The sequence below is a fragment of the Lactuca serriola genome, chromosome 9 (genome assembly GCF_051521515.1).
Source record: "Lactuca serriola cultivar US96UC23 chromosome 9, Lser_US96UC23_V15, whole genome shotgun sequence".
Taxonomy (NCBI): Eukaryota; Viridiplantae; Streptophyta; class Magnoliopsida; order Asterales; family Asteraceae; genus Lactuca; species Lactuca serriola.
Genome location: NC_136416.1, coordinates 95,403,236 through 95,415,759, shown reverse-complemented (window position 1 = coordinate 95,415,759; position 12,524 = coordinate 95,403,236). Strand labels below are relative to the sequence as shown.

Below are 12,524 nucleotides of genomic sequence, written 5' to 3'. Positions count from 1 at the left end.
AACTGTTCTATGTCTTGTTAGTTTATAGAATGTCTTGTAGTCTAAAAGAAAGAGAGACATATTTATATATAAAAAAGTCCTACGATAATGTCACGTATTAACTAAATAAATAAATTCTTGTCTTTGTATATAGTAAACAATTAATTATTTTAAAAGCTTTTACACCAAAAAATATAGTTAATAAAAATAAAATTCTTCTATTTATGAACACATAGACGGTTGTCAACAAATAAACAACTTGTAGATTATTGCACCGTCATTACAATCATGTGATAAGCATAAGGTCCATCTCATTGTCCATCCTAAAATTAAATTTCTATTTGATTAAATATTTAGCATATTACAACGATAAAAAAAAATTAAAACTTAAGATATAACAATGCCAAGTCAAACACTCAAAGTTGACCAAATTGGCCCCAACTTGCTATTTATACCACACTCCAGTGACTCTCCTCCACCCATTCACTGAAACGTGAAGAGAGAGAGAAACATGGATGAAGAAAATTACACCCGACGCGAATACATTCCACATGAACTAGTATCTGAAATACTCACACGACTCGACGTCAAATCATTGACCCGATTCCGGTCCGTCTCTACCCGATGGAACTCCACCATTGTCCATCCATCTTTCTCAAAGTCCCACCTCTCCAACTCCTCCGCCGGCGCCGGAGCTCCTGTCACCCTCGTCCTCTCCTTCATCAACCGCTTTAACTCCGAACGCACCGTCTTCTCCGTCAAGATTCCTCCAAACCAAACCAAATCCCTACCAAACCCAACTCACATCCTTACAATCCCTGGATTCGCCCATCCCTTCGTCTCACAGTCTCTAAATGGCCTTATCTGCTTCAATCTGGGAGCTATGTGTGTTTGCAATCCTTCCACTCGTAAATTCCATAAGCTTCCATGGACGAAAGCGGAGATCTCTCCACTGTCTCCGGCGTCAACACATCACCGGAGAAACGCCTTCGGGTTTGACCCGGTATCCAATGCACACAAGGTGCTCGACACATGGATCACATGTCACGAAGACGAGATGATCATGGAGCACAAAATATTCACCGTCGGAGCAGGTTGCAACAAGTGGCGGAGAATCGCCGACGGCCCGCCGTATTTCCCTTTCAACGAGAGTGTCTGCATAAACGGTCAGATCTACTTCCGGGCTCTCACGAGTGTCACCGCTTCGGAAGAAGTTGTAATGGTCGCGTTTGACGTCAATCGTGAAGAATTCCGATTCATTCAGATTCCTGATGATGCGATTTCCAATTCAGAAGAAGCTGTTCTAATCGAACTCGATCAGCGTTTGGCTATAGTTCACCACCAAGATAACGTACTGTCGATGTGGGTACTGATAGACGAGGAAGATGCCAAATGGTTGAAGAAGCGCGTGGAGATTCCAGGGATGTGTAGCGAGATGAACGACCGTCGGAGATTCAAATTTGCCGGGACCACATTTTCCGGCGAGTTGATATTTGCAGAGAGAAGCTTAACGAAGCCGTTCTATGTGTTCTTGTATGATCTGAAGAAGAATGAAGCTAAAAAGATAGAGATTTGTGGGCTAACAGATTTTAAGTTCGATTATAGTAGCGCTCTCATGAATGTTATCAGTGTTAACGAACATGTAGAAACCATTAAGTGTTTAACCTAGGTTACAACTTTTACTGCATAACCTACAAGTCAATATAACATGATTACGTTGTATGTATCATCTAGACTATATGATATTTGAAAACTGCATTCTGTATTTGTACAGTACAACTCAACAATGCATGACATGACAGTCGAGAGAAAGCATAGTTTTGTCTAGGCTCCAACAGTAGTTCGGGTCCGAAGCAACTTTTCTTTTTTCTTGAAAACTTTCTTTCTCCAGGGGGCCCCACCTTGGGATAATCGGATTAGGCTCCAACAGTAGTTTGAGTCTGAGTCTGAGTCCGAGGCAACTTTTCTTTCTTCTTGGAAACTTTCTTCTCCGCGAGGGTCCCACCTTCGGATTCTGACGGGATTTCGATCCTCGCAAAAATGGGATTGGGTGGAGCCATGATTTGCCCACTCTTGAGCCCACCCCATTGCGTATCGTTCTGCATTTTAAATGGGTTATAGTCAATGACATTTACAGCCACAACTACCGATTTGTCTTTTCTGAGGAAAAGACATGAATACCCTAGTTTTACCATAAATAGAATTACAAAGAAAACACAATGATGGGAGAGGGAGAGGGAGAATACCCAGGTAGTGGCATTGAACTGTTCAGGGGTGTATCCAAGTTGCTGATAAATTCGGAGGCATAAATTTGGTGCAACAGGTGACAATGCAACTGCAATAATCCTCATTGCTTCTAATATAATCACAAGGTCCTTTGCGGCTGAATCAAAAGATGTGCCTCCTTTTTTAAAAAGAGACCATGGTGCGTGTTCATCAATGTAAAGATTCCCCGCATTTCCAATCTCTAGTACACTCTCACAAGCTGATGAAAGCAACAGACTTTCGTATTGAGTCTTTGCCTTTTCAACCTACAGATAATAACATACTAACATACTTGACTCTTTTCACCAATAATAGGCAATGCAGTCTGCCTTCTACTTAATAACAGAAGACATAAATATAGTACTTAAGTCACTAGAGTAAGAACTCATGGTGTAATAACTTGGAAAATTAAATTCTTGAATCTTACCAACTTCTCTACATTGTCTTTAAAGGCATTTCCTTGGGCTGCAACACTCGAATCAGCAACCAAAGTTGACTGGCAATTCTTTTTCAAAAGTCCAAGTGTACGATTAAGAAGATTTCCTATATATGATAGCATATAACTAATAGTCAAGCTCAATGACAATCTAGATGTTGTTTCTTTTTTACTTAATGAGTTATGAGTACATGACTAAATGCATGTAGATAGATAAGATTTTTTTCTTTTTTACTTAATAAAATCAAAATGACTTGTCGGGCTAAGTGAGAGGTTAGTCACTTTATGTATTAACACCCTACCTATTACAATATTACCCTTGTTTATTTATTTTTTTATTATTCAAATTTTCACAACCTCATGAAAAAGGCAATATCAACCTTGTTTTTTTTTTTCAATGTTGACAGAATTTTAAGGAAAATGTTGGCATCTATTTACCTGTCCCCATGCCTTTATGGTGTATCAAAGGAGGGTGCGAAAAGACAAACCAGTTACCATCCTAAGCAATTAGTGGCCGTGGACCTGTTTTGGACTTCAGGGGCAAAAATGTCTTTTATGCTTATTATTATTATTATTATTATCGGTTTGAATTATTTAGACCATTACCTGCAGGTGGAGATGGGATAGGAGTAGTGGGGGGACAACCTCATTGAAGTCTATTTGTCATTATGCCCCAATTGGCCAATTGTATCTTTTCTGTTCGTTCTAGAAGGTTAGGCATTATTTTGGTGAAAACAAAACTTTTGGAGATTTTCCATACCTCTCCGATATATAGGATTTATTTGACATTACAAATACTCTACCTTCTTTGTTTATTTGAATCTGTGTTGTAATTGTAGTGGAGTGTGTTCTTTGATTTAGCAAGAGAGAGAGAGAGAGAGGGTGCATACCAATGGTATTGGCAAGATGCGCATTGACAATATTAATGAAACGTTCCTCAGAGTAATCCCCATCATTTCCAAATTCAACTTCCCTCAGAAAAAAATACCTGACTGCATCAGCTCCAAATTTGTGAACCAATTCATTCGGTTCAAGAGTATTTCCAAGTGACTTTCCCATCTTCATCCCATCCTAAAATTTTACACATATACTCTTCACTCCTCCTCTTAAACACTTAAACACTTAAAACCAATCCAAATCTTTCAAGTATGTTTGTGAATTGTGAATCATATCTTAAAATAAGTATATATTCTTTCTAAAATGAAAACATTGAGATAGATACCTTTGTCAGGAACCCATGCCCAAATACAGTCTTGGGAAGGCTCAACCCGGCTGACATCAGCATAGCTGGCCAATAAACTGCATGAAAACGCAATATATCCTGCACAAAACATAGCAAACATAATATAGTAAGTAATACATTGTTATTAGAGTAAATTACAGAAATGGTCCCTGTGGTTGTATGGTTGTTAGCCAGGCAGTTAGAAGAAATAATGTTAAAAGAAATTAAATAAGGGTATTTTAGTCGTTTTACATTGTTAAGAATATCACAAGGACTTTCTCCGTAACAAATGACAAACTCAGGGACCGTATAGTTAGAAGAAAAAAAAAGTTGGACTGAGAGTTTATTGTTCGGAATATCACAGGGACCATTTCTGTAAATTACTCTTGTTATTATGACTTATGAGTAAGGAATTGTAAGTACATTGACATTACGGGTTACATATTGCTATTATTTGTAAATAATGAAAATATGTTGCTATTATGGGTAAAGAGATGTAAGTAAATTGCTACTAAGGGTAAAAAAGCAAAGTACATTTATTGATACTTAGGTGAATCAAACAAGACACTACAAATAAAAAAGATAACAAAGACTTTGTTACAATTTACAGTTTTAAACCAATTCAAAATTTCCATTTAGTATATGAAGCAAATAAAAAATTGGAAACTAAGAACCCCATCATACCTTTCCAATCAAGTGCAAAGAAGCAGGCCAACCTGAGGATATTGCTCTTTGTAAACTAGGTTGCTCTTGATCCTCTGATAATGCTGATATATAACTGCATAATGGAGAAAAAAAAAACCCTTTGATAATCATGCCTAATAATTGATAAAAAAAATAAATAAAGGTAACTTTACCCTAACAATGCATCAAACCAGACATATATAGTTTGTTTTGGGTCATTAGGAACCCTAATACCCCAATCCACTGAAGCTCGGGAAATTGAGAAATCTCTAAGCCCACTTTTCATCCAATTTTGAACCTAAAAAAGTTTATGCATCAGAGTTCAAATGGAAATCCAAATTGTAACATTTTAAGTATTGTCTCACCTCATTTAAACGATACATTGGTTGTACAAAATCTGGATTGTGCTCTAAAATATCTTCCAATCTTTTCTGATACTTTGAAAGGGCAAAAAAGTAATTGTCCTCTTTCCTTGAGACACATGGCTTTAAGTGCATTGGACAGCAATTATTTTCCAGCAATTCTTTCTCATCCTGTAGATGTTACAAAGCAATGATCTCAAAAAAAAAAAAAAAAAAAAAAATTCCACCCTTTTCAAATTTTGTTGATATATCTAGTAATTTACCTTATACTCCTCACAATTGACACAGTATAGTCCTTCATAATCAGCTCTATAGATATCGCCATTTTCAAGAACCTTTGAATAGAATTCTTCCACAATAGCTTCATGTTTAGGATCAGTAGTGCGAATGAATTTGTCATAAGAGATATCTAACTGAAATTCAATGTAAGAAAGCAAATCTTAGTAAACATTGAAGAATATATTAGTAGCATATAAGATTTATCAGTAACACTGATTTACATACATCTTTCCAAAGCGCTCTATAGGATTGTGAAATTGCATCACAGTGGTCGTTTGGGGTTGAGCCACCTGCAGCGGCGGCAGTTGCTATTTTCTCTCCATGCTCATCTGTGCCCGTGATGAATATAACCTTCTTTCCTGTAAGCCTCTGAGATAAAGATTAGAAACAAATTTTAGAAATCAAAATCTCAGATTGACGCAACTAAGCCATTTCATAACCGTATTGCATTTTAGGGTTCTAAAAAGCTTTGGAATTGAGGTGGTAACTCTTGTAAGACAAAATCGAAGTGACCCAACTACAAATTTGATTGGATAAGTATATGATAACAAAACATGTTACATGAATTTACAAACAAATTACATAAGCAACCAAGCAGATGCGATAAAAATGGCGGACCTGAAAGCGTGCAATAGCATCGGCAGCGATGGTGGAGTAGGCACTGCCCATGTGAGGAGGAGCATTGACGTAATAAAGAGGAGTCGTCAGGATAAAGGGGTCTTCTTTTGCTAGCATGGGTGTTGAATTTGAATCTGTAGAATCTGAATTGCTACTGCAAGTGCAGTATAAAGCGGCTCCTGATCTTTTGGAAGAAGAGGAAGAAGGTGAGAACCATTTTGAACGGAAGCTGATTTGGGTTTTGTTGAGGGAATTCGAAAAAGACGATGATGAGGAGGAGAAGAAGAAGGCGGTGATGCTGTTTCTCTGAGATTGAAGGGAGTGTTGCACCCTTGCCGCCATATCCACTCTTCGCCTCGGTGTTTAAGCACTGAATGGTGTTTGTATGAAGCTTTGAGTTTGGGGGATAGGGCGGGGTTTAGTTTTGGGGATGGCATCGGCGTTTTCTGACCTGTAACTTACTATTAAAACTATTATATGGAACTTGCTTTCATAATGTGGCTGTAGTTTAGTGGTAAGAATTCCACGTTGTGGCCGTGGAGACCTGGGCTCGAATCCCAGCAGCCACACATTAATATTTATTTTTAGAACCTTTTTAAACTTCTCTTCGATCTCAAATTTAAGGGAACATCCTTCCCTTTCCTCTTAATCCTCTCTCTCTCTTACTTTTTCTTTCTTTTTTTTTTTGAGGAAATATTTTAAAAGAAAAAAAAAACTTTATGGGTGTGTGTTTTTCATAGTCACCCAATTTGTTTGCTCCGGTTAAGAAACGCGAAGAGTGTCCGACCTCGTGTTGTAGGCTCAGGAGAGCGATCCAAGTGTACTGTAGCCCTTACGAGATAATCTAGTCAGACTGAAGGCTCATGTGTGCATGCATTGTATGGTATTTTTGTGTGAGGTATTTTGAGAAACTCACTAAACTTTGGGTTATATATGTGGATTTAAATGTTTCAGGTATTTCAACAGATAGGGGAAAGACAAATGTGTGATTCTACATATCGTCCGGTAGTTATCAATGTTTTGAGAGATACTCTGATTTTAGTATGGTTGTAAAATAATGTTTTTGGAGACTTGTGATTGATGAAATACAATTTTTTATCTCTTTTAAAAAGAAAAAAAAAATTACTTTGGTTTTTGGGACGTTACAAGTACATTTCCACACCTAAACTTTAATAAAAATACTCGGAAAGTGGTGTATGTTCTGAGTACCCCCTTTATTTGAATACACTAAAGATGAAATCTTGGAAGTGCCAAGGAGGATATCAAAGTGAGAGAACGATGAACATCAAGGAATCTCAATTTCACAGTCTCATTACATTGAGAAAGTACTTAAGAAGTTCAATTGTTCAGATGGTTCTTCTATGAGTACTCCTTTTGATCCAAGTTTGAAACTTATGTCAGATACTGGTGAAGTAGTTTCACAACTTGAGTATTCAAATGTCATATGTCAGCTGCCACATCTTAAATGGTATGTCTACATTTGAATTAGTAACAGGTACACCAAACTCCACACCAATGCTAAAACAAAATATAAAAAATAGTAATGAGTAAAATATACATCACAAAAACAAAATTGTACACATTAACAGTTTTAAATACCACTTGTCGACGTACACATCAAACCTCTTTGTGTTTCAGTAAACTATCCAAATCAAACCTCCATATCTAGAGGGTGTTCGAGAAGCATGAAAGAGAAACCGATGAGGGAACGGTGGAAGTCAAGCATGAGCATCCAACTGACAGTCATATGTAAGTCGACTTCTTCAAATTACTTCTAATCCTACCAAAAAAATCAAATCAAGTTATAAATTTATACCCAATACATCAAAATTAAATTAAACAAAAGAAAATCGAGGGAAATAAATGATTCAAAGCAGAAGATCAAAGGTCTAACAAGGACTTGATGTCATAAGTTCTTCATATTACTTGAGACATGCGACAATAAATCAAATCAAATTAGCAGGAATAAGAACAGAAGACGAAGGGAAAAAAATGAATATGAGGTGGAGGCCTTTATACTCCTTTGAAAAAAAAACTTTCACACACAATAAATAGTGGGAGCGTAAGAACGTGGGGAAAGAGTTGAACTCATGAAAGGTTGAATGAGCAGTGAGGTTGGAGGTTGTGGAACTGTCTGTTGAAGAAGAAACATGGGGAATGAGTTGAACTGGGGATACGGAAGATACCTGAATTCTCTCAACTATTGCTAATATGGGCCTATTTGATTTGCTTAGGTTTTACGTATAAAATGCTTGTACAATACACTAAGGACAAAAAAACCCATCAAAAGTTCAATATGCATGTGTGTGTGTTTGTGTTTGTGTGTGTGTATATATATATATATATATATATATATATATATATATATATATATATATGATCATTTGATAACTCAAATTTTTTGTTGATCCAAATGTATGTTATCTATATTAGTAAAGATAGTAAGGATTTTTAAGTTTGGTCTATCTAGAAGGCATCATTATTCAAATGTGAACCGTACTCTCTAAGTGATCCGGATAAAAGGTAACTCATACTGTATAAAAATATAAATACCTTAGTCTCACGACAAAATGCTAAGATACACATAACCTAAGGCTCTTGCTTTGATTCTTATTATTCTCTCCTACGAAATACTACTTTTACCATCAGAATGTCTTCTCGGGTCCCCACCCAAGATTATTTTAGGCAATATTGGTGTGACTATCAAAACGACGTTTCCTTCCTTAGACAGTCTTGTGAATCATGGTGTTCTATCATCACCAGAATGATCTGATATGTTAAATAATTTGAACATAACTTAAAATGTGAAAGAAATACATTTCACAAAACTCACAAAACTAAGCACAAATTGTTGTGAAATGGTTTTAGTGTGTAGAAAATAAGGATGAGCAAATAGACCAACTCAACCGAACCGGACAGATACTATACTATACGGGATGATTCTTGATTCCATCAAATGACTTAATATAGTTCTCAATTCTATTGATTTCCTTTCCACCGGACTGAGGAGGTCAAAATGACTTAATGGGTTGGAAAATGACTTAATGGGGATGGAAAAGACATAACGAGGCTGGAAAAGACATAATGGGATCGGAAAGGACTTAATGGTGCATGGAAAACCACTTAATGGGCTAGAAAATGACTTTGGGACCATAAAATCGACACCGGATCCGATTTAGTCACTAGCAAGCTGTTTCAAGTTCTTCATTTTAGCTTCGATCGGTTCCTATTCTTTTGGTTCAGGTCGGGCTGATTCTAGATACATACGCATGCCTAGCAGAACGTAGTTGGTAGTAAACATCAAGCAAAGACGTAAAGTCACTTTGCTAAGGCTATTAGGCTTACTCTTCTTTCACCCTTTCAACATTTCACACACATCAACGCCACACCACTTCCCTCGTCAACCTTTCACAATATTTAAGAGAGAGAGAGAGAGAGAGAGAGAGAGAGAGAGAGACTCACCGGGCTTCATAGCCAAGAGGCTGGATTTCGGAGGCCCGCATAAAGGGATGTGGTGTACTGTAGACATGCTCCGCTCATGTGAAATGTTGGCACACGTAGGCCTTGTTGTTGGGGTATACCCGTCAGGTAGGGATGTCAACGGGGGCAAACGGGGCGGGGATTGCATCCCCCGCCCCCACCCCCGAATCCCAAGATTACCCCCGCCCCCGCCCCCGTTTCCCTACCCCCATTTGGGTTGATTTTTTTTGGGCGAACGAATGTGTTATTTAGGCTAAAAGAAGTTATTTTTTGAGCTAAAAGAAACCATTTTGGATAAAAATAGTTATTTATAGCATAATTATATATATTTAAAATAAAAATATTATAACATCTTAAAAACGTTATACTGTAAACTTAAAAAACATGATATTTTATTGAATTTTGGATGTTCAAAATCATTGCAATTATTGATTATATTTTTATAATTAATATATATTAACATAAATAAAATATTAACGGGGTCCCCATTGGGGGTTCGGGACGGTACTACCCACCCCCGCCCCCGCCCCCAAAACTAAACCGGGGGTTAACCTTGCCCCCGCCCCCGTCCCCGATTTTTTAAACAAATATTCCCCATTCGGGATCGGGGCCCCATGGGTTCGGGGTCCCACGGGACTTTTTGACATCCCTACCGTCAGGTTTGAATTTTCGGGTATAAGTTCACATCACATAGTCTAAATGCTAGTATTTAGAGAATATTAGTTGATATGATACATCAAGAAACTGTTAAAACATAAAGTAATTTTGAAATAATTTCATAAACCATCACAAAACAAAAGATGTATAGATAAATTGTGGAAATTATCTTTTCCTGTTTCGCAAATTCAAAATCCCACTTTGCGAAATGGACGATCATTTATTTCTTTATAAATATTCAAATTCAAAAAAGCTAATAAAATAAATTGGCATTTGAGACATTTCTATTTTGTCATTTTGTAATTAACCCAGTAGTTATTTCTGTTACTACATTCTTAAAGCAATACTCACTCAACTCCAAATGCAAGATTCAAAAAAGAAAAGTGAATCCAATTTGCAACAAAAGAATGCTTTTGTCCCTAAATCACATTTGAGAACAACCAATCTAAACACAAGAGAGAGTAAAACAAAGCAACCATTTCATTTCAAAAGGAATCAAAAACCAGAATTTAACAAACACAAAATGTCAATAGCAATGGCGAAATTCTACAAGTGAGTAGTAGCAAGAAGCAGCAGCCAGTGTTGGTTTTACATCATCATCATCATCATCAACATCATCATCATCATCATCATCACATCAGCTCTTGGGATTTCCTTACACATCTCCCCACTTTCTTCCTGAAGTCATCTCTTCTATCTCTCCATTCTTTCTGTAATCACACCCCAAAAAAAAAAAAAATTAAACACAAACATCTTAAACCAATGCTCTAGAAAAAACAAATAACACAAGGGCAATATGGTCATTACCGCAGCTTCAACATTTGCAGGAGATTCGTCATTGGGGCTTGAAAGCATTGAGATAATGCTCAACACTATGCTCTCCACCTGCAAATATCAAATTATTGATAAGAACTTTCATTATTCTTGTTGAAATTATTGATAATAACACAAGGGTATTTTTGGAAATTAGCTGTGTCATACCGTATGGACAGGTGTCCAGCGTTCACTTGCAAGCTCATATCCATTAGGATCATCACCAGGGGGGTGGAGAATTGAAATACAAACCTTTCCATCAGGGTAAACTGTAAACACCAAAAAATTATTATATTACTTGATATAGTTATGGATGTTTTCATCTTATTATAAATCTGAAGTTCTTGATAAAAATTAGATGATAAACGAGTGATTTTGGACAAAAAGTAAGAGGAAAGATTGGGTTTTTAAATTAAAAGTGTGTGAAAGAAGGAAATTAATCACTAACCATTGGGATGCCAAACTTCTGATGTAAATCGCACAGTTGGAGGGCTATTTGGGTAATTTTGTGGAAAGGTCATTATAGCATTAAAGAAACCTCCATCACTGAAACAATGAACCCATAACCATTAGACAGAAACATTAAATTTCATCTATGGATTTAAAAATAGAACATACATAACATAATATGGTAAATTAAGTAGAAGAAGAAACCATAATTCAGAATTGATCAAGAAAACCATAGGAATTGGACTCAAGGTTACTCAAGAAAGTCCAAACAGAAGAAAGATGTCACCATAATCATTGTCCAACAAACTTAGGTTCCTCATCAAGTTAATTGAACATAAGATGTTGATTTTAAAACCAAAAAGGTCATAGAACATCTCATTATCATGTAGTCAGCAGTTCTACAATTGATCAAGAACATTGTGAACTGCTAACCCTAAAGAATGTAGTGTGATTGGTGATCTTGTGTTGTAATACAAATATAACTCTTTAAAACCCCCCAAGAAACCCAATTAAATCAATAAACAGAGCAAGAACATAGGAACAGGTAAGAACAAGAACAATCGACAGACTGTGTCAGCCTCAATTTCATATAATTAAGCTTCTAAACTGTATATATATAAGATACAGATACAATATTTGAGCAAGAAGCAATAGAATAACTCACTATAGCGTATCCGGAGGCCCGATAATGGTGACACTCCATTCAAATAGATTGCTTTCATCAACAAGACCGGCGGAGAATCCATCAACGGGGTTTTTACAGAGATCTGTAAAATAAGCCACGGATCATCATGGAAAGAAATAAAGAATCAGAGCAAGTTAAAGTAAATCGAAATTAGAACCCTAGAATCGAGAAAACGGTGAGACCTTTGAGTTGTTTCTGGAGAAGGAGACTTGCTTGAGATGGAGACGCCATGGGTGGGAGAAAGGAAGGTTCTAGAGAGCGATTGTAGAGAGGGATTACTGGTTGTAACTCCTGTGATTGAGAGATAAACCGACACAGTTGTCTAGAAAGCGTTGAGATGTATATATAAAGGAAAGGAATAGAGAGAAGAACCAAAGTTGGCGTCTGATTCCAACCTCCTTTATCTCTTCTCTCTTCGGCCTGTAAATAAGGCAAATATCATTCTATTTTAATTTATTAAAGTTAATTAACAAAAATTATCTTTTTTTTTTTTGGAATTTCAAAAATAACTATTTTCTTTGGAAATTCAAAAGTAGTTACAACGGTTTTGGAGTCGGAGTTAATGAATGGTTAGTGAGATTTTACGTAATGATA

At 36.6% G+C, this 12,524-nt stretch overlaps 3 protein-coding genes and 1 non-coding gene across 4 annotated transcripts; 2 read left to right on the top strand and 2 right to left on the bottom strand.

Moving 5' to 3' along the window:
• Positions 1–460: 460 nt before the first annotated feature.
• On the top strand, positions 461–1,705 carry LOC145074017 (F-box protein At1g30790-like). The gene has a single exon (XM_079020460.1). It carries the CDS (start codon positions 491–493, stop codon positions 1,646–1,648), a length of 1,158 nt encoding a protein of 385 aa, XP_078876586.1. The 5' UTR covers positions 461–490; the 3' UTR covers positions 1,649–1,705.
• On the bottom strand, positions 1,551–6,257 carry OVA1 (methionyl-tRNA synthetase / methionine-tRNA ligase / MetRS (cpMetRS)). Its single transcript, XM_079020459.1, has 11 exons — positions 5,846–6,257; positions 5,453–5,596; positions 5,212–5,361; positions 4,952–5,119; positions 4,760–4,884; positions 4,587–4,680; positions 3,903–4,001; positions 3,571–3,751; positions 2,672–2,787; positions 2,226–2,510; positions 1,551–2,078 (listed from the first exon to the last, which is right to left on the bottom strand). The coding sequence occupies exons 1-11, from the start codon at positions 6,185–6,187 to the stop codon at positions 1,896–1,898; spliced, it is 1,887 nt and encodes a 628-aa protein (XP_078876585.1). The 5' UTR covers positions 6,188–6,257; the 3' UTR covers positions 1,551–1,895.
• Positions 6,258–6,342: 85 nt separating this feature from the next.
• TRNAH-GUG (transfer RNA histidin (anticodon GUG)) lies at positions 6,343–6,414 on the top strand. Its single transcript has one exon. It is a non-coding gene; the product is annotated as a tRNA-His (tRNA).
• Positions 6,415–10,444: 4,030 nt separating this feature from the next.
• On the bottom strand, positions 10,445–12,297 carry LOC145074000 (ubiquitin-conjugating enzyme E2 7-like). Its single transcript, XM_079020448.1, has 6 exons — positions 12,113–12,297; positions 11,910–12,012; positions 11,244–11,341; positions 10,964–11,064; positions 10,790–10,867; positions 10,445–10,692 (listed from the first exon to the last, which is right to left on the bottom strand). The coding sequence occupies exons 1-6, from the start codon at positions 12,159–12,161 to the stop codon at positions 10,615–10,617; spliced, it is 507 nt and encodes a 168-aa protein (XP_078876574.1). The 5' UTR covers positions 12,162–12,297; the 3' UTR covers positions 10,445–10,614.
• Between the last annotated feature and the right edge of the window lie 227 nt (positions 12,298–12,524).

Coding starts and splice junctions, on each gene's coding strand:
- LOC145074017 (XM_079020460.1), top strand. CDS start 491: ATGGATGAAGAAAATTACACCCGACGCGAATACATTCCACATGAACTA.
- OVA1 (XM_079020459.1), bottom strand. CDS start 6,187: ATGGCGGCAAGGGTGCAACACTCCCTTCAATCTCAGAGAAACAGCATC. Junction 4,681..4,759: donor TGGTTTGATGCATTGTTAGG/GTAAAGTTACCT, acceptor TCCATTATGCAG/TTATATATCAGCATTATCAG. Junction 2,511..2,671: donor AAGACAATGTAGAGAAGTTG/GTAAGATTCAAG, acceptor TATTATCTGTAG/GTTGAAAAGGCAAAGACTCA.
- LOC145074000 (XM_079020448.1), bottom strand. CDS start 12,161: ATGGCGTCTCCATCTCAAGCAAGTCTCCTTCTCCAGAAACAACTCAAA. Junction 12,013..12,112: donor TCTCCAGAAACAACTCAAAG/GTCTCACCGTTT, acceptor CTTATTTTACAG/ATCTCTGTAAAAACCCCGTT. Junction 11,065..11,243: donor AGAAGTTTGGCATCCCAATG/GTTAGTGATTAA, acceptor TGGTGTTTACAG/TTTACCCTGATGGAAAGGTT.